At 40.9% G+C, this 22,132-nt stretch overlaps 1 protein-coding gene across 2 annotated transcripts in view; it reads left to right on the top strand.

Moving 5' to 3' along the window:
• The window catches only part of Rhoj (ras homolog family member J), a 90,013-nt gene extending 69,355 nt beyond the window's left edge, over nucleotides 1-20,658 (top strand). For both annotated transcript variants that reach the window (XM_040274804.2, XM_005322777.4), the window contains 3 exons: nucleotides 5,454-5,618; nucleotides 7,500-7,595; nucleotides 14,730-20,658. In XM_040274804.2, coding sequence (XP_040130738.1) covers nucleotides 5,454-5,618; nucleotides 7,500-7,595; nucleotides 14,730-14,876 — 408 coding nt within the window. In that variant the 3' untranslated portion in view covers nucleotides 14,877-20,658. The remainder of the gene's footprint in view (nucleotides 1-5,453; nucleotides 5,619-7,499; nucleotides 7,596-14,729) is intronic.
• The last annotated feature ends 1,474 nt before the right edge of the window (nucleotides 20,659-22,132 follow it).

The following is a 22,132-nucleotide window of genomic DNA, read 5'->3' on the forward strand; positions in this document are numbered from 1 at the left end:
TTTTTCCCCCGAGGGCTGAAGAAGCCCACAGGCCAGCAGGAGGGAAATACAGCTGGGGTTCATTAATGGCAACCCAAGGTCCACTTGGACACACACAGGCCTTTCTCTTAGCTATTGGCTGACCCCATGGAGCCATCTGGAGCACGGGATCTGGCCTCAACCCTCGATGGAAAGTTTGCCTGAAACCTCAGAACAAATGTTTTTCCCTCAATAAGCAACTCAAACTTGCTAGTCACAGGCATTTACTGCAGTTTCTAGAAGGATGCATTCGGAGGATTCGGGAGCAGTTAACCCACATGACAGGTTATTGGTAAAAGTAACCTGAGGACCAGATCTTACTTCTCCACAAACTATGAAAAATGAAACTGGAGGGAAGTTGACGGAGAGACGCAGAGTTTACAAACATTTGGATCTCATTACTACTCAGTTCAGAAAAAGTCAATTTCAGAGTCAGCCCTGGTATCCAGTGAGGGTAGGAAAAGAGCGCCAAGAACTGCAGCTGTTGTTGACATGGATGGAGGATGGACTGTTTTACTCAGTCATTAAAGTGCTTACCATGCTCAAGACACCATTCCAAGTAGCGTACAGATATTAACACACTTTGTTCTCACAACAACCCTATGAGGCCAACACTATGATCATTCACATTGACTGATAAGGAAACAGAGGCAGAACTTACCACATCATAGTCACAGGCAGTGTAGGCATGTGAACCTGGAGAATTTGTTTCCACAGCTTATGCTCTTCAGCACCATCCTATGCACCCAGCCAATACACAGCATGCCCAGGTTTTCTAAACCAAGCCTCCCTTATGGGAGAATATGAAAATGAGATGGTGCTGAAAAAAATCCAGAATAAATGTCACTAAAACCCACAAAGAATTGGAAGCGGAATTCTCTTCCCAGTTGTTTAATGTGAGTCTGGGCCAGGAGCCGGGCTCAGCGCAACTCTTCTTGCTACTCAAAAAAGTGTGGTCCCTGGACCAGCAGCATGGGCATCACCCAAAGACTTGTTAGAAATGCAAATCGGTACCAAATAAGAACCTGAACCTTAACGAGGACCACAGGTGATTCAAATGTGTGTAAAATCTGAGAAGTGCCTCACTAATCCACCACCTGTACCACCTTGATGCAGTTATTTTCAAACATTTTTAGGACCCAAGTGTTTAGCCTATCTGCTGCTGAGGCTTCTTCTGAACTTTTAAAATAATCACCCACAGCCCCCCCCCCCGCCCCACCTCAGAGCATCAGGTACACCTTCACACTGGACACTCTCTTGCTCATGGGGTAAAGTTGGGTAAAAAAAAAAAAAAAAAAAAAAAAAACTCAAAAGCTCCAAATCCCCCATCCCTTTGCTCACTTTAGCCTTCCAAAGCCCCATCAAGTGACTCTTGCAGGTTAAAACATTGTCTCTTCAAGAAGCTCACAAGAACCTATCTTTCATTCTCAATTTCAATATGAGAAGGGGCCTTAATAACATCTGTACCATTCAACCCCTTCTCGAGCCCCTTGACATCATCTTTCCACGTCATCATCCAACCTAGGGTCAAAGTGTACTCCATCACAAAAATCATTCCAGCTCTCATCTGGCATCAGTTCAAAACCCCAACCTCCCACCACCAAACCCCCCAGTCCCAAGGGAACACTTCCTTTTATCAATCCTGAACACCTGCCATGTTTCATAGCCATTGCCAAGGACCAGCCCCTACCAGACCAGGTAAAGCCTTCTCAGGAACTATTTTGGTTCTGTAGTCCTGTTAAATCATTCAATGCGTGAGTCCTTAGTTTCTGAAACTATAAAATTGGCAGGGGTGGTGGGTGGGGATAGCAGTAGCCTGTGCTTCTGAAACTTATGAACCAGGTGCAGCAGCTTCTCCCCCAGCTTCATCTTCAGGAGGACTGGAAGAGGTCTGAGAAAGCATGCTAATCATCTCCCAATGATGCCCAGGCTGCTGGTCAGGGGGACCACAATTTGGAAAACACTGCACTAACTCATGTCTAAGGTGTCATTCTGCAGCCTTGTCATTGGATTTTTCCAATTCAGTCAGTTAGAACATTATCAGACTAGCTAAGAAAAGGCAAGCAAAAGTGCACCCAATTTCACATAAATGGGATGTTTCATGCATTTCTTTTCCCAATTCAATTGCCAGTTCTCACTTACCATGTGTAGTTCACATAGCATCCCTGACAGTGCTACACGTTCAGTGACAACAAACCATGTTACATGGAATCATGCAACAGGACTAAGGTTTCCTCGGATCAGAAACACACTTCTCTCACCTTCCCACCTACACTTAGCCCAGAGAACCCTGGTCTTTAACTTTTGCATAATGTAAGCATAATGTATCTGGTAGCTGCTGAGAAAAGAATCAAATAAACATGATTTTTTTCAGACCTGTTAATTGCTCCTACCTAACCTACTTTAGACATTTCTCCCAACAGTGTTTTGTTTGGATTTTAGGCTTTGAGGTTTTAAAATACAGTGTCTGCTGCCATCATGTGGTAGTTTTGAGCAGATGCAGCTATCAAATACACAACACACCCCATGGTCTACCACTTAGATCCCCGGGTAACTCAAGAACTGTTTCCTAGATAACAGAGTTTAAGAAAATGCCTATTCTGTCACTTAAAATTCTGAGCTGTAGCAATAGTGTGGTCACAATTAAGAGCCAGATCTGAATGCAGCTGGATGCCCCCTTCTGGTATTTAATGATTCTGTTGCATTCGTCCATTATGGAAATTCTCTAAAAATGAACTTAATTCTCTAAACCTCAACTTTTTCTTCTATTGATGGTGCCATATTTCCAGTGCCATTAAGAAAGTTCAATGAGACGGTTCATATAACTGCTTGAAACAATACCTGGCCCTTAGCTATGAGCCCTCAACGCAGCCTCAGTTGATGGTAAAGATGATGCAAATCGGTTGCCATCAAGTCCAGGCACACCCCAGGCCAAATGATGCAGGATTTGCAGCTACCCAGTGCCACTCTCCAAAGATTATGATTTAATTGATTCCAGTGTTGGGAGTGGCTGATAGTGATTATCCAATAGCAAGAGGTTTCAAAAGCTCCCCAGGTGATTCTAATCAAAGCCACGCTAGCAAATGGTCCATGGGAAAACTGCATGTTCATTTGGAGGTCACTGTAGATCCCTTTTCTACTAGTGAGTCCACTACATTCATGGAATATTTGCCATAGGAAGAGTATAGGTGGGAAATGGTGGGGGAAGTCAACATGAGCCCTGATCCACTTTTTAAAAAAAAAAACATTTTAAAAATATGTAGATGGACATAATTTTCATTATTTATTTATTTTTATGTGGTGCTGAGGATCGAACCCAGTGCCTCACATGTGCTAGGCAAGCATTCTACCACTGAGCCGCAACCCCAGCCCACCTGATCCACTTTGGACAATTCAAATGGAAAGACAAAGTGGCAGAGGGCAGGTAGTATCGTGTCCAGTTGTAGTTTATAGCCTCAGATTTCTTAGCATGCTTCTCTCAGAGGGAATAGTCCAGAGAAAAAGCAGCTAGGCAGGGAGACCATGGGAAAGAAAATCTGGTATTTGGGGCTAGATATATAAAGAGGAGAAGGTAGTCCCACGAGATGAACTTTCCCAGCTGCCTTCCCTATACCTCATGCAACACAGGGGGAGATGTGGGCACAAGTCACTGAGAGGCAGCCTGGCCCAACTTCCCAGGATGACTAATGTTTATTCATCAGTGCACTGGACTTTCAATCATTTGCTTTAGTAGAAATGTGGTAAAGGAGCCCACAGTAACAGAGTTGCTATTGGTTGGTTGGTTGAGTTTTTAGGATTCTATTTTTCTCCATCCTTGCCATCTTGCATTGCATCCTATTTAGGTATCTAAAATCTTTGCTTAAGTTTTAATAGTATTAGCAGTAGTAACTGTGGTGGCCATGCATACTGAACCCCTGGGTACTCTGAGTAGCCCAGTGATAGATCAATGCATTTCCACCAAACAGATGACCACAATTTGCCTTCTAAGATTACAGCCTGTCATGTATGTGTATATGTGTGCACATGTGTGTACTCCATTTTATAAACACTTTAGAGTCAATAGAAAGATAATGAGGTTAATATTAAAAATATGGAGAGTACATATTAAGTTTTTTAAAATAAGCACCACAAAAGTATGAACTGTATAATCAAATTGTTTTTACACTAACCATGTATATATTATATATATATATAATGTTTGGAAGGATAACGTTAGGCATTTATCATCTCCCACTAAAACAACAGATACACAGATGTGGAACCAGGAATCTTTCAATCAGAAACATATTCTGATCTGGAAAATCCATGGGAAAAAAAATCTGGTATTTTATTTATTTGGCCACACTGTTGTATTCAGGAAATCTTAGAAATATATTTGAAATTCTTAGCTCTGAACATATTTCTTCAAAAACAATGGTGTCTGATTTGGCAACAACTCTTTGTATTTTAGTTATCTTATTCTAAATTAAATTTGAAAACATTTCATTTTAATTATATAAGGAGGGAATTTCTTTGCTTTTTTAACCACCTATTAATTTAAATCCATATCACATATAACAATTTCCAGTGTAACAGGAGAACTGCACTGATCCTTATTGGATTATACCCCTTAAATGGGCAAACTTTTGAATACATAGAAGCAGGGTAAAAGGATTGTTATCAGGGTGGGGGAATGGGAAATGCTGGTCAAGGGTACAAAGTCAAGGTTAGAGGATGAATAAGCCTAGAGAGAGAAATAAACACAGCATGAACACTACAGTTAATAAGATCTGTGTTGTATTCTGGAATTTTGCTAAGAAAGTAGATTTCACATGCTGTCACCAATTAAAAAGATAACTATGTGAGGAGATGGATATGCTCAATTATTTCACTGTAGTATGTGCACGTATAACAAAACTTCATGTCGTACACCTTAAATACATACCATTAAAAAGTGAAAAATAAGCCATGCACAGTGGCGCACACCTGTAATCCCAGTGGCTTGGTAGGCTGAGGCATGAAGATTGCAAGTTCAAAGCCAGCCTCAGCAAAAGCAAGTTGCTAAGCTAAGCAACTCAGTGAAACTCTGTCTCTAAATAAAATACAAAATAGGGCTGGGGATGTGGCTCAGTGGTCAAATACTCCCTGAGTTCAATCTCCGATACCAAAAAAAAAAATGGTGAGAAATAAGTGGATGAACTTTGTGATTGGTAAATCATATCTCAGTAAAGCTGCTAAAACATTTCTTAAATTCATCTTAAATGAGGTCAATACAAATCTCTATCTGCAACAAAAAGGTGTTCTCCTGTCCAGTGGCGCCTGTATTCCTAGTAATATAGAGACCACCAGACCAGAGCCGGGAGGAGGGGGATCACAGTGCCTATAAGTAGAATCTACATGGTATCACTCCCAGGAGCCTTTACAGTTGGACACACTCTCATCTGCTCTTCCCACAGGAGGACTATAATCAGCTGAGGCCGCTCTCCTACCCCAACACCGATGTGTTTTTGATCTGCTTCTCGGTTGTAAATCCTGCCTCTTACCACAATGTCCAGGAGGAATGGGTGCCGGAGCTGAAGGACTGCATGCCTCATGTGCCTTACGTCCTCATAGGGACCCAGGTTAAGATGCGGGTGATGGCAGAGTGGGTGGGCTGCAAGAAGAAAAGACCCTCTAGGTACATCACCAACATTGTGTTCTACCAAACACTGAGGGAGAGGGTCTCAGGACATGTCCCTCCTGTGAATGGAAGTTCTTAAAGTGTGCATGAGTAAAGACTTGGAGTTGAAAAGAGAACAACTATTTAATATGAAGCACTGTTTTAATATGTTCTTTAAAAAATAATCTGTTTTCTAATAACAAAGTATTTTTTTAAATAGACATTTCTCCAGCCCTGTGTCAGAGTAATAAAACATGGGCAGTAACTGCACATATCTAATACTTTTGCAGCTAAAATCCACAATTGTTTTAAAATTCAAAATAGGTGTGGGTGTCAAAATGACCCTGGCAATCCAAATGAGCACATTTTGACAGAATCCCTTGAAAAGAAAGAATTCCTGGAAATGGAAGAAAGAAATTCATGACTTTATTGTCTTTAAATCCCTTGATCTTCCAGATCTGAGAAATGAAGCTAAAACACACATGCCAGACCTTTCTGGACTCTAAAGACCTTTAAAGTATTTTGAAAGCTAATGAAGTTGCATAGTTTGAATTTCTGAGTCAGTTGCACAAATGGATCAAAGATGGTCCTGATTTTTTTTAATATTTATTTTTTAGTTATAGGTGGACACAATATCTTAATTTTATTTTTATGTGGTGCTGAGGATCGAGCCCAGTGCCTCATTCATGCTAGGTGAGCGCTCTACCTCTGAGCCACAACCTCAACCCCTGTCCTGACTTTTTGTACTTTTAAAAGGATTTTGTTTTTTGCTTTCTCAAAATCTAAATTACTATTCCAAAGTCATAGGAATGTAATGACTCTGGGGACTTTATGGTTTTCCATTTCATATGCTGTTTCTTTCTATTTCTCACTTTACATTCTGCTTAACAAAGAAAAATGTTTAAAAACCATAAAGAAAAACATCGCCTAAGGAAGACATGGACCGATACAGAGTATATGTGTTTATTTGAACAGAGACAAAAGTAAAAGATTCATTTATCCACAGATTCTGGCACACAATTGATGTTTCTGCTCTGAAAGACAATCATTTGTTTTTGTTGTTGTTGTTGTTGTTGTTTTTAGTGTTTTTTTAGATGTTGATGGACCTTTATTTTATTTATTTATTTATTTTTATGTGGTGCTGAGAATCGAACCCAGTGCCTCACATGTGCCAGGCAAGCACTCTAGGTAGCATTGAGCCACAACCCCAGCCACAGCAAAATTTAAAGGAACCAAAATATTTTATTAAACTATCAAACCTAACAAATGCTCCCTTCAAAGCAGTTCTGCTTTTGAAAAGATGCTTCATTAAGCCGAACCCTTTGGAAACTCCTCCTGGGGACCTGCCTTCTTGAGCGTGCAGTCTATTTGTTAGAAGAGTCAGAGAGGCAGCAAATCTTCATCCATTTGAGGGTGAATATTTTATATGGAAAAGCAAAAAAAAACAGTGTCAGGAAATAGGCTATTAAATAATGAGTAATAGAAATTGGGTTCTGATAAATCATCCCTGAAAGGTAACAAAAGTGTCTGGTTCTTGTATGTCCTATCAGTGGAAACTGCAAATAAACACACAATTTCAAAATCACTAGACACGAGTATCACTGGAATAGGCCGCTGCACTCAGAGCAACTGCTCTGAAGGAGCAAGTGTAAGGACATCCAGGTGTGGCTGAGGGCAGATCACTCTACCTTTTCAACCTAACCTGGGCACACACACGTGCTTTCTTAAAGAAAATTCAGCAACTTCAAAGATGTTCAGGAGAAAGAGACTATGTTGGCATAGTTTAAAGTATTTGGCAGGCCCTGAAAAAATGAATGACTTTGTCTTACGTATGTTTTGCCAGATTGATCTCCGCGATGACCCCAAAACCTTGGCCCGCCTGCTATATATGAAGGAGAAGCCTCTCACTTACGAGCATGGAGTGAAGCTTGCAAAAGCGGTACTGTTCATTTTTAATTCAGCTTTAAGTGGTTACTAGAAAAGAGCAGGGTGTGTGCTTTGGGATGGGCAGGCTCCATGTGGGTGTGCTTTAAACTGCAGCATGTTTAGAATCCTCTCTCTGCTCTGGATCCTCCCCTCTGTTCTAGAAAGACTGGAGGGGCCATTTGGTTAGTGTTCCTGTCAGCCAGTATTGTCTGTTTTTCATTAAGACAGAAACTTTGTGAATTTAAGCAGCCAAAGCACTTACCATTTTTATTTAGCAACCTCTAAAAAGAGGTTACCCTACAAAATAGTTGTCATATTTAGAATGAATTAAAGGGAGTCATTAGATGTCTGTTTGTAAATCTCACTGCTTATTATCAACATAACTCATCTAAATGACCCTTTGCGTGGTATTTTGTGATTTTTCTTGGAAGAGACTTAGATTCAGGTTATATTTATACAATATTTCTCATTATATAATAAGTAGCCACTTAGAAAGTTTGGGTTGTGTTACAACAGCGTCTGGAAAAAATAATATACACCAAAAAGTAACTAGTTGGGGAATCTAAGCAGTTTCTCAACAAAAAGGCAACTTACCAGAGCTGAATTATTTTCATAGGCCTTTTTTCAGTCTTGAAATGTAGAGTGATTTTTTGGGGGGAGAAATGCTTCAGCAAGTATTTGCCAGACACCAAATCTCTACCTCTCCATTATCACCAAGATGTGTGCAAAGCAGCCAGTAAAATAGACACAAGAGAACGGAAGTACTTTGTGCAAGAGAAAGCTTATAAATCATATTTCCATCATTTTGAATCCCTTCCTCAATGATTTAGGCTCAAACTCATCAACCCAAGTAGGAGGCTTTAAATTTTTCTGTTTTAATTTGTAAGTAACTAACCCTGCTAGGTACATGCCCCCCAGCAGTTCATCACCCTCTCTAAGCTAGTGGAGAATCCTAATGAGTTCTTCATCGATAAAAATGTACACATTTCTCATATTAAACCTTGTTTATAGGCACCAAAAAGGAATGTGATACACTTAACTAGAAGCAAATTAAAGAAAAATTGTGTTTTTATGGCTCAATGCATGAGAACGTCTCACGAACATGTAAAGTCCCCACTCCTGCACAGTCATATCAGTGTCACCAGGACCACTCAGAGCTCTTAGGATGCTGAACATTTCACAAATTCCACCTCACTGCACACTCTCTTTAGTGGACAGTGTTCCTCTCATAGTACAGGTTAGGAAATAGTGTCTTGGAGAGACAAATGTGTTTGATTCACACCATTCATCCTAACAAAGTCAGAAATCCTAGTGGCACATGCATGTAATCCCAGTGGCTCAGGAGGCTGAAATAGGAGGATCATGAGTTCAGAGCCAACCTCAGCAACTTACCAAGGCCTTAAGCAATTCAGTGAGACCCTGTCTCTAAATAAAATACAAAAAAAAAAAGGGGGGGGGGCTGAGGATGTGACTTAAATGTGACTTAAAGGATGTGGTTAAATGTCCTGGATTCAATCCCTGGTTCCAAAAAAGAAAAAGATTCTAATCCAACTCTGGGGACATTGTCGCCTGTGCACCTGGCCTTGTGTAAACTGTCCATTCTTCAACCATTTACTTTTCTTCTGGGAAAATAAGTATGGATAGGTTCTGCTACCTTTTCCCTAAACATTCTCCTTCAAATGTTCTCATTAACATGTGCAAATACATAGCCCCATAAAAAACGGGGTGGGTTCCTAATAGGAGGTCCCCAGCGGCTGAGCACCACCTCCCTGCAGGAGGTTGGTCTCCTTGCTCCCTGCCTCTGAGCCTGTCTTCCACCTTCGTCCTGTCAGCTGCCTAGCTCCACTTGTCACTTGTTTCTTCCCTCTGAAAAAAAGTCGCTCCAAAACCTCCCATCTCATCTCAGACTTATTTCAGAAACAATGGCTGAGTGCACCACTCCATCGCCTTCTCCCAGCTTCTCCTAGCAACTGCTCTCAGGTACAGAGAGAATCGTGTGTCGCTTACAAAACCCAATTTAGAAGAAAACCAAGCGAGATCTTAACTTGTTTCATCACAATCCGTGTAATTATAGAGATGCTTTAAGTTTCTCTACTCTTTAACTTTTCTGTCAAGTAGTTTATGGTAACAGCCAGTGTTTATGGAATGTTTATCATGCACTGGGCTGCGTGCCAAGCACGTCACAGGCTTCATCTTAATTAATCCTCACATCCACCCCCCGAGGTGTGTGTGTTGTTATCTCTACTTGCCTGGAGGAAACTGAGGCTCAGAGAGGGGAAGCGCACAGCTAGGAGGCCCCAGCGCTGGGACGTGGGGCAGTGCTTTAACCGCGGTCTCTTCCGCCTCCTTCCTAGAGCCTGATACAAAACCCTGAGTTTGGGACGTCTGTCTTCATGTGCAGAAGACTCCGATTTCACTGTGCAGTACTCTCCTCAAAACTTAAAATGCTTTGTGAATTCAGAGTTCTCATACCTGATTCTTTTTGTTTGGTGTGTTTCATCCATCATCTCTTTTTGGTCCCAAAGGGCATTTTATTTTTAAAGGATGTTTTCATAACATCCGTATTTGCCATCCTTCACACTCCAAAGCCAACCGCGTTCACATAAATATTTTGCATCAATTTCTAATAAACATTCCTTGTTACCCTTTAACTTGTTCTTTCCTTCCTTATCTTTCAATTATTGTGTCTCTTAAGTTTCAGCCTACACATGCGCAAAGGTCCATTTTACTACCAGATTTTTTCAATAATAATTGATTAAACACCTACTATGTGCCTCGTGTTATGTTACACATTAGCTCTAAAATTATGGTACTCTGTGTGTTCTCTTTCTCAGTTCCATTCCATACAACCTAAGCAGGGTTTTCTAAGTTCAGACTCCCTGAGGTATTTCTTGACATGTTCAAGAAGGAATTTTTCTTTATTCTCTTTGGCCTCTTTTTGCCCTCTCCTGCCATGGTCTTCCCCTGGTATCTTTTGTTCTTATTGTCACTCTAACGTCATACCTGTTACCTGTTGGGTTTCTGATACACACAGGTAGAATTTAAAGCAGAAAAAAAATGCTATAACAATGTTCAGTCAATGTTATAGACTCAATCAACTGGAGTCTTTATACCCTCCGCCTGAATGGAGGAGTCATAGCTCCTGCCATCCTGTTTGCCCTGCGGTCTTCGAAGGCCACCACCTCATCACTGGTATCTGAATGCCTGAGGCCCACAGGCTGGAAGAGGAGGAGACACGTGAAGCAAATTCTAAAGCAACAGGGAGCAGGAAGTGACTGACATTCAGGGAAGGAAGATTCAGAGATTTCTTGAAGCAGTTGATATCTCTGTCAGGCTTCATGAAGGATAAGGATGAGTTCATGCATAGACAAAATTAGGGGACAGGAGACAAAAATTCCAGACCAGTACCTTCCAAGGCATCCTTTAAAACACAAAAGAGCAAAGTGGCAACTGACGGGCCAAATTTCACCCACAATCTTGATCAGCCCCATGGGTACTTTTGATGCAATTCAGGGGCCAACATTTAAACACTTTGGAAACTTAAATATTTATGTTGTTCTGGCTTCTTTAAAAAAAAAAAAAAACTTTCAGAATGCCTAGCAACTCTGGGACAGTATTTCCTCATCAACTGAAACTTCTAAATAGTCAGACAAGGTATGTACCCTTCAATCTACCACAATCCCCAAAGCTGAGTGGTTAAGATCTGGTTCAGAAAATGGACAAAAGCTAATTTCTGCCCTTTCTTAGTTGTATGGACATAAACAGGTTCTTAACCTCCTTGGACATCAGTTCTCCGGGCTATACCTCCATCTCCACCCTTTTCTTGAAAACATGTCAGTTTGGTAAAGCATGCTCCAGATGGCTAACATGTGGATCTAAACAAGACCCTGTATCATGAAGGTGGTGATAGACTTGCCTTGTAAAGTTCTCGTGGTGGTGAAATGCAGACATGTTCCCCAAGCTCTGGGTCAGCAGGCTATGGCTGTTAAATCTGTGCAGCCCTTCAGACAGCTGGGAAGGCCTCTCTGCTTTTATCTCTTCCAGTTACTTTCAGTCCCACACTACTACATACCCCACAGACACCAGGGCGATCCAGAAGAATGAATGGTTTTCACTTGATTAGTCATCAAGGTCATCATTGGGCCTGTTGTTGTTGTTTAATTCCTTCTTGTCAGACTCTTGGATCTTCTGTACCTCTATGGCATGTTTCCCAGCTTTTGAAACAATAAGCTTTAACCACGGTAAAAGTTATCAGAAAAGGGTTCTCTCTGTTGATATCCTCAATCTCCACCTTTTTCTTGAAAACATGTCAGTTTGGAAAAGCATGCTCCAGACTGTTAACATGTATATCTAAACAAGACCCTGAGCGCTTACAGATGGATTCTATATATTTGACTGAGTAGGTCATTTTGTACCAAGAAACAGATGAAGTCACTGCTGTAAGAAAAGCCATATTTCCATGAGCCAGCTTTCCATTTCACACCTTTGAGAACATACATTATTTTTCCTCCCCGCAGTCCCTCTAACAGGGGCTCTGCCTTTTCCCTGAACCAGGATGAATTCTTCTCTCTGACCCTCAGAGTCCTTGAAACGTGGTAACAGTACTTACCTCATAACTGGGTTCTGTTTCTCACACGTACTTCCCAAATCACACCCCAAATCTCTTGGCTACTTTTCCTGGAACTATCGGTACAGCCTGATGTTATGTTAACCTTGTTACACAATAATGTCTTTATCTACTGTTTCATTATCTTTAGTAAAGTTGGAATTGGGAGAGACAAGTTTGGGCTCCTCCTGCATCATCAAAGGCAAACTCTGACAAGCTTATCCATAGCACTATGGGGACAGAGGACAGAGTTCCCTGCCTATCTTGCAGGACCCCCAGTGTAAACCTGGCTCAACCAGGCTCTCCTGAAATTTCCAGAATCAGACTAAGGCTTGTGATCATTAGTGGGGAGGTTTCCCAGATAGAACGTCACCACAGCACTTTCTAGGTATTTTTTCAGCATGACTGACTCAACCTGTCCCATTACAAGCAATAACTCAGTAGGCACATTGGTTGAATTTCCATCTTAACCAATTAGCATATCAAGTACGGACACAATTCACCCTGCCCCCCAAAAAGTTGACATTATTAAAATTAAATTTTTTTAATTAAAATTAAAATTTTCTTCACTCTTTATTCCCCTTTTGTACCCTACTATTTTTATTTATTTTCTTAAAACGTTTTTTCCTAATCTAAAGACCGATTGAGAGCCATAAAATAGGCTTTCCATTGATGATTTCAATACCATGCTTTTGGTATTTTCATTTGGTTCACACAGTGACTAATATCTATTAGAGACATTAAGAAATAGTTTTTGGACCCAATCAAAACAAAATTATTTCATTCTCAGCTGTGGCCTTTCAAATAAGAGAGCAACCTCATTCACTAAGTTGTCAACCTGACCAGCTTCTTGCAGAGCTGAGCCATAAGGGTTACAGTTACGATCATGGAACAAGGAAAAGAACACATATCAAGAGACCCAGAGTTTAGGTATAATTTTTCACTTTCTAATTGAATCCCTTAAAGGATTCATTTTACCTTCCTGGGGCTGTTCCCATTCTTGTCGAAGCTAAACCTCCATTTTTCTTTAGTTCACACACTGCTGGTAACAGTCAAATACATCCCATATCAGAAGGCATACAGAAGGTTTTAAAAGTTGGTAAATATTAAATAAAAATGTAGGTGCTAGAGTTTTGGATTTATGGCAGAGTGCTGGCCTTGCATGTATGAGACCCTGGGATTAAGACCCTAGCACCAAAATAAAATAATAAAATTCCCAATTTCCAACTCCTCTTGAAAAATACAAAAAATGGGCAACCATCACCCAGCATTCTCACATGGCAGCAGAATAAGACTGGCTGCCCTAGAGGGGATGTGTACTTTACAGTCAATCCACCATAGTCCTCACTTCCCCCTATTGCCTCACACCAGCCCTGATTTCCTCACTTATATAAATTATGGGTCCTAATAGACCTATGATTTTGCTGCCCCATTTAGCCATTTATCAGCTATAGTTTCCAGGAACTTGCCATCCAGTCAATCTTTTCTTGAATCTGCTTTAATTTTTTTCAAAGGTGGTCTCCTAATGTGAAGCAAAAACTAACACATGTATTTCTCCAGATGTCCTTAATAATAAAAGGCCCACACCATGTTGTTGGCTCACACTGAGCTCGTGAGCCATTTTTATCTCAGGTCTCCTACATTGAGGCTGACTGCCAAACCTGGTCTTCATGGCCTATGATTTTCTTAATGAGAATCTATAGCTTTGGCCTGAATATCTGTTTCTCGTAGGAATTTTGTGATTATGAAATACACTATGGAATGACATTATTACAAAGTCTTCAAGTAAAGCCCCAAACAAGTACCAAATCCTTACCATTTACATATACAGACCGTGCACTAATGAGGAAGATGTCTCCCTCAGCAAAAGTATCTTATGATTTTTTAAAATATTTTTATATTTTTTTTAATTTCTTAACATTTAAATTTTTAAAATTGTTTTTAAAATTCTTAAAATGTTTTTAAAGTATGTTGAAACCAAATGATAATGCCAATCAGATATTACCTTCTTAAGAGATAGCTTATCCAAATTATTTTAATCAAGGATGACCTAGAAATCCTAAGCACTCTTGTCAGCCAGGTTGATTCTGCTTTACTTCATCCAGGAGATGCATTTCACTTGAACTTGACTTCCACACTGCAAGCAAAAGAGAGGGTGCTAAAAACAATATCTTGTGGTCCTGTTGTTCACAACGTACATTCAAATCATACCACAGTTTCAAATCCTCTCCTATTATATTTTCCTGTTAGGAAAAAAAGGTTTGTAGATCATTTTCAGAATTATTGTTTACCAAAAATGATCCACAACCATTTATTGTTAATACAAGACTATAAAACAATAGAAAAATAGAAAAAGATTAGGATTGCAGATGCAAATTGAAATGCAGAGGGAAAAAAAAAAAAAAACATAATCCAGAACAATCCCCAGGCTGTTTCGTAGGGCAGGCAGAGATAAGGTCTGGCTGGGCAGAGGGTTGACCCACACAGAGCTTTGCCCTTCTTTTCTTCCTGCTCAGGCCTGTCTCTCTTTTTGTGTTTAAGATCGGAGCACAGTGCTACTTGGAATGCTCAGCCCTGACTCAGAAGGGTCTCAAAGCGGTTTTTGATGAAGCCATCCTCACCATTTTCCACCCCAAGAAAAAGAAGAACCGCTGCTCAGAATGTCACGGCTGCTGTTCCATCATCTGAAGCTGCTGGAGACTCGCCTCCACCCCACCCAAGGGTGCCACAGCAGCCAATCTCGGCCACCCAGCTCCAGCCAAAAAGGAGGGCGGGACCAGAAATGAATTCCCTCGCACTAAGGCCGCCCCACCTGTGAGCTCCCCAGCACGGCCTCCCCGTCAACCAACTGCCACGTCCCCAGTCCCCCCATCCCGGCCAGAAGCACCCACGCCGCACCCCGACGTTAAAGCGGAGCTGGATTTCAGACAGTGTAGCTGCCGAACTCGTGGGGAACAGTCAAAGGGCCATCTCGCCCTCCACCTGCCGCTCCCACAAGCACAAAGCTGATGGGAGAGGAGGAGCTCAGTTCCCGAATTGGTGGCCTTACATCTTTTACAAAACTCGGGAATATATATATATATATAAAAAAAAAACAACGTTTTCTTCTGAATCTGCTGTTTTACCCATCGTGTTACGTTCCTTTTGCATTATTTCAAGAAATTTCCTAATTTTTTTTTCAATTCACTCAGGCCTTACAAATCCATACCAAAGCAGCCTAAAGACAAGACGGTTGATGTTCGCTTCTATTCTCAGCATGTTTCTACCAAAGTCATTGGAACCAACATGTACCTCTGAATGCCTGATTATAAGAGAACTTTAAATTTTTCAAAATTTTACAGAGCAATACCTTTTGAGGAAAAAAAAAAAAACACCATCTGAATTATTCTGCAGATCCACATTTTTAGCCAAAAATTCACTGTAAAAGGGCTTACGTTGATAAGTGAACTGCTTTTTTCCACCTACTATTGCCAGCCAGGGCAAACTAAAAATGAACTGAGTTAAGAAAGAAGTAATTCTGCTTTCCCTCCAAATGGCATGAAGGAAGGGTATGGCAGAACCCATCTTTTCAAATATTAAGTAAAATGGACTTCTCTGCTTCCTGCTCCCCTCCACCATTGCGTGTTCTTTTCCTCCTTGATTTGACACTTTCTCCTATGCCCAATTCCTTTGTTCTTCGTAGTCATAACCTGACCTAAAAGAAAGAGCTGGACATTGGACATGAAAAAGCAAGTGTTTCAAAAATCTCCCGGTTCAAGCAAAGTGCCTCGATTTTTCCACTTGCTTAGACAGACCGAAGGTGCTTCTAGCTTGCACTATGGACGCTCCTGTTCCATTTAAATGACATTTTCCAGTTACAGCAGGCAGTAAATTACTGCCTCTCTCTCTCTCTCCATATTCATTATTCTAAAAGTTTGTCTAGGAACCAGGTTTGTGAATACCAAGCTCTGAATCCTTTTTCCAAATGATGCATTCCAAGGACTTTGGCTTACGAGAAGAAAAAGCTCGCAGTAGGGGGGTCTTGTGACCTTCCTATATGACAATTCCAAACATCCAGAAATTCTTGCGTCACAGGGAGCTACTTCCTCCCTTTTAAATAGAGAATAAGATGGCTTCTAATTAGTCTTATTTGCTTTCACGTGCCCTGGAATAACCCAGGTAGTCACTTGATCATTTTATATTATTGCATAAGCAAAGCCTGTTTTTGCAGTATAAAATATGTCAAATTTTTTTTCATATTCAAGCTGTTGAAAAAATCCAGTGTTTCTGTCCCTTCTGCTCCTAGAAGAACCACATAGAAAAGAATTGTATTATGAGTCTTTTCTCTTAAGACCTTTCATGATACCCCTTCAGTCTTTTGTTTTTATTGGTTAATTGGTTAGTTAGTTTAGAATTTCTGAAATGTGTTTTCCTTTCTTCCACATTGCAAATGCTATTTTTTCTTTTCTCCCATCTAATTGCTAGCATTTTCTTAAACACACACACACACACACACACACACACACACACACACCACCTAAAAGGAAACAGAAGCTTTGTAAGTCAAAGCTTGACATTTAGAGAACATGAGGACTTTCTGCCTTTGTAAATGGAAATCAACCATGTATGAACTATAGCTGCAGAGGTTATGAGTTCATCCTTTACAAACAATAATGAGCATTTAGCCCTGTAATAAAGGAAGTGTTGTTAGTCAGTTTTGTTACATTATTGCGTCACTACATCTTGCTAAAAGGCCACTCCTTACTTCTCATTGATGTGGATGAAAAATTGAAAGCAGTACATTAGCTCCACCAGAGAGAATTTTCCAGATGTGTGCACAGGCACATAGCTCCCCAGGTCATCACCTCCTTAGTGGGCCACTGGGATGAAAGTGTTCACAGTGGGAAGATCACTGTCACACAGAGCCGGAGCCTGGACAGAGAGACTATTGGTGTTGGAATGGAATACAGTCTCCTCCAAGAGGCCTTAGGAGTCAATTACCAAGTAGAACAAAGCAACCCAAGTGAGTTAGCATCCCACCAAATCAGTCATTCATTCCCTCTTTTATGGCAAGACCTAATTCATTTCACTAGAAAGTGGTTTCTGCTGTAAGATCAAATGGAATGCTCTGAAACCACAAATATAAAAAGACATAGAAATCGGAAAAAGGATCTTTAATGGTCCATGCTGTCTCCCAGAGTTAACAAATGGCCGCTGATCTCCATGTGAGGACAGAATCTTAACTTTTCAGAGCTAGAAAAGGCCTCAGAAACTGTAGTCCAGGCCTTCCTGCATAGATGAGAAACTCTACTGCAATGGCCTAAGAGAGGTGTGTTGTGCCAGAGCCAGCACAGATCTTGGCTCTTCTGCTTCCCATCCAGTGCCCTTGAGCCTCAATTGATTCATTAACACACCCATTAAGTTGGAGTTTTGTAGGCACATCATTGGAGTTATATCATTTATCCTACAGATCTCAGACACATTTTGACCATATATTCAATTATTAATAATAATTACAAAATTTACAAAGACATCTAGAAGGTAGCATCCAATGTGATAGATTTTACACCGTATGGAATGCATTTGACAGTACTTTATTCAAGCAAGCTAAGAAAATAATAGTAGAAGATGAAATCTTTAAGGTTACTCTCCAGATACATTTTGAACACACAACTTCTTATAGTTAAGCCACTATAAGATAAGCCATCAAACTACTAAAAAACTACAGACAAGAATTCAGTCTATTCTCTAATATGCCTGGAATCCAGGGTAATCAGCAATGTAATCCCAATCTAATGGTTCAATCAATAGTTTGACAGACTTTTTTTTTTGGGGGGGGGGACTGGGATTGAACTCAGGGGCACTTAACCACTGAGCCTCACTAAGTTGCTTAGGGTCTTGCTAAGTTGCTGAGGCTGGCTTTGAACTTGTGATCCTCCTGCCTCAGCCTCCCAAGCTGCTGAGTTTACAGGCATATGTCACTGCTTTGGGTTGGACAGATTTTTTTTTTCACTCAGATGTTTGATTAGTTGGTTGATGAAATTAATGGACTCCTTAGGCTATTTCAAAAATACAGAAGGACTAAGACACAAGTCAAAATCATGGTCCACATAAGAAATCTGGTCTGATTTCTGCCAAGAAAAGTTAGACAATTACTAAAGGTGAGAACTACAGCAACATTAAACTAGGAAGCACCAAGCTGGGAGGTCAAAAGTAAGTCATACACATGTGGCAAGAAGGCTTTGGTACTGAGACTTTGATGGCAATATGTCTGTTTATGATATGCAAAATATCTTTTGGAAGATGAGCAATCCATCAGAGAAGTGGGTGCAACCACACACAATGTTCATTAGACCCCCAATAGGAAAATAGTATTAGAGTGGTAGCAAAAGAACACTCACAATTACACTCACAATTTTAGGAGAAAATAAAGAAAGCTAAATCCAAAATTTGAATCCAACAAAAAATTGGTCAATGTTTAAAGTTGAGCGGCTTCAAGAATAAGTACATTTACTGTCATGTAACTAAAAAGAACAAATAAAAAAATTTTTAAAAGAAGAAAAAATATATTTCACTTGAGGCAAGCATCCCCAGATGCCCTATGACATTCATAAATGCAAACTCATTCATGACACCAAAGAGATTTCAAATGGAGGGTTTGTTTTAAAAGCATACTTGACATCATGCTGGAGATTTTTATCTAACCAGTTATAGGTTCATTTTTAAAACCCACCCTTGTTTAGCTGCCAGGATTTGAAATCTGCATTCACTCTCAACAGAGAGAACCAGAGGGCACCAGCTGTTTAGAGAGTCACTGAGTATCAGTAAGTCCAAGTATCAGTAAGAAAACTGCACAAGATAGTGTTGTTTCCAGGACCCTTAGAAACAGAAAGGAAAAGAGAAGATCATGGAAAACTGAGTTTCTTAGGAAAGAAGTTAGGAATTTTAGAAAAAAGGTAACAGGATGGAGAGGAAGCCCCAACCAAACACAAGGCAGAACACACACCTGAGAATCCTCCTGGAGAGTGGTTAACTTCTTTCTGCCTGGTCTCTAGAGGCAGAGGGAGGAATGGACTGTGATTATGAAGAGCACTCCATGATCATCAGGACTCCTCGGGTCACGATCCTAGGACTCATGATTCACTACAGATGAGTGCAATTCTAGACCATGTTCTTTGGGTCTTTCATAGCAGGATGGGAGCTCAGCCTCTCACCATCTCTGTTTACACGGAACATGCAGTCAAGGAAAATCAAGAAACATGATTGAACAAATGAAAGTTTTCCTGAGCTCAAACATGACTTGAAAATCTGAAGAGGGTGACCTTTGGAATATCTGGACAAACAGTTCCTTGTGTGAATGGTATTGATGCATCTTCAATGGAGTACTTCCAAAAGAAAGATGGTATTTAATAGGCACCAGTGCAATCGCATATGATAAAGCAATAATTCATGGTGCTTCCATGGCCAACAAAGACCAGAGCACCAAGCTCTATCTTCAGCATCACCTCAGCCATCAGGGGCTCCGCTGTGCTCTTTGGGTGTCCCTTGGGGGTCAGGGAAACAAAGAGTCAAAGAGAGTTTGGCTCATCTGTGAAATGGTGGGGTGCAAGTCACCAACCGTTTTTGCCTTTGAAATCCCACTACAGGAAATTAGAGTGAAAACTGCATGATGAATGTTGGTCACAATATATTTCTTCTCCCTTATGGGGGATATGATGTCAAGGATCAGGGTTGCTTTGGTGCATGTGTGTTTTAAACGCATCCTACCCTGGAAGTTTTATTTTGTTCTATGAGTTCTGCTGTGGCTCAGAAGCTTTGTGAAGGCACAGCTGGAGTCATTCTGTTGTGTCTTTAGCTATGTCCTCCAAGTCTCTCAGTCACACAGTTTGCTGAATAGGATCTGATCAGGGTTATAGGGGATGTCATGTCCGGGGCATCAGGAGGAGAAGGTTCCCATAGTCACGCTTCGCTTCCCTGGGACCCTGTACAAGGCAGTCTTCAGTTTGTGAGTTCTTTGAGGGGTGGGGGGGTGGAGAGACGGCTTCTGAGTAGAGCTGCGTGTTTGGGACAGCTTTGTAAATACACATCTAAAATCACCTCTACCTAGCATGGTTTAATTTTTTTTTTTTAAGCAGACTCTTTTGTCCTCCAGGAGTCAAGAGGCAAGAAAGTTAATGGATTCTACATCCTCATCACCTGGTCACACTGTCTTTCTCTCTGAGTCAACAGAAATTACTGTTTAAGTACATCTCGGCAGAGGTTTTTTCCTCAACTGTAACAGTTCATGTTCTACTCGATGTAATCTCTACAGTCAAGGGCAGGACAGCTGGTCCGCTCGCTGGCTGGTGTTCCTACCATCTGCGTCTTATGTAATGGCTATTCTATGTACCTTGGTCATTATTAATGGAATGTTATTTCATGTACTCTTTAACCTTGCAGTTTATTTTGTGTCATGTTCTGATTTTCAAATCATTAAATAGTCTTCTTCTCATTTGTGAGTCATTGGAAGGTGTCTCCGGTGATCACTTGAGGAAACTGCTTTCCACAGGCTTCTTATAGAATGGGAAGTTTTTTTTGGTCTGGCCTCTTGCTTCTCGGAGTGTGGTCTGGGGCCCAGGAGCATCAGCATCATCTGAAGGCACTTGGGGCCATACAATCTCAGGCCGAGGCTAGACCTACCTAATCAGATTCTGCGTTTTAATAAGACCCCCCCTCCCCCAGTAATTTGTATGCACATTAAAATTGGGGGAGAACTGGTCTATGAGAAGGTCAAGTTCATTATTAGTCTCTACATCCAAACACAGAGCTGCCTGATGAAGACCCGTCAACTTAGCCTCTCAGGCTAAGGTCATGTCTGGGGCACCACGAGAAGGTTCCCATAGTCAGCAACCTTGCTCATCACGCTTAGCTTCCCTGGGACCCTAAACAAGGCATTCTTCAGTTTGTTAGTTCTTTGGAGGGAAAAGAGACAATTTCTGAGTAGAGCTATGTGGGTATCCCCTAAATTAATATTGAGTCATTTTCATTTCTTGGATGAATGAAAGGGCTGTCAGAAATCCTTTCTTTTTCTTGTCATGTGCCACCCAGCTGCAGTAAAGGAATATGCATATTTTGGAATTGAGCAGAAAACCAGCATCTGGTTTGAAAGATCTGCTAAATCTAAAGTATTTCTGTTCTGAAAGTCTTTGGGGGTGTTTACAAGGGAGAGAGGAAAAAAAAGTCCTCTAAAATTACTTTTCCTGAAGAAATAAGATTCATACCACATGAGATTATAAATTTACAAAATAAACATAAAACAAATTTCTGAGGCATAAAACATTTAGCAAAGTTTCTGTCTTCATTTGGTTAGGACATGCAGCTCTAAATTTCAGAGGGGGACAAAGGACCTATCCTCTGGAGAGAGCAGAGACCCATTCTGTAGACTCCCCTCTCCATCGCCTTAAGCACAGATCAGAATCTATTCCCTTACTCAACATGTCTTCACCAAGCATCACTGTGGACCATGCTGTACAGAGCTCTTTAAAAATCTCTCTCTCTCTCTCTCTCTCTCTCTCTCTCTCTCTCTCTCTCTCTCTCTCTCTCTCACACACACACACACACACACACACACACACTGAAGCCTATGGTTTTTTTCAATCTCCTTATTGCCAAAGAAATTCTGAATGCAAATCACACCTACCTTCAGACAAATCAGCAAGATTACAAGAGTGACCACTTCCTATGCAAATGGCCTACCTAGGGAAGTCTCTGGCTAGGATGTCAGTGATTCAATCTCAGAATGAGGACCTGACAGCACTGAGAAGGCACCATCACTAAGGGACAGCCTCCTCTGTGAAGGGCTGTCTGCCTCCCCCTTCTGCAGCAGGCTTCCCTGCAGACTGGGACAGAGACCCCACTCTGGTGCTTGCAATCAGGTGTCTTCCTTCAAGCCCTAAGCAACAGGAATCCCACCTATGTCCTGGGAG

Source organism: Ictidomys tridecemlineatus, chromosome 5, assembly GCF_052094955.1.
Source record: "Ictidomys tridecemlineatus isolate mIctTri1 chromosome 5, mIctTri1.hap1, whole genome shotgun sequence".
Classification (NCBI taxonomy): Eukaryota; Metazoa; Chordata; class Mammalia; order Rodentia; family Sciuridae; genus Ictidomys; species Ictidomys tridecemlineatus.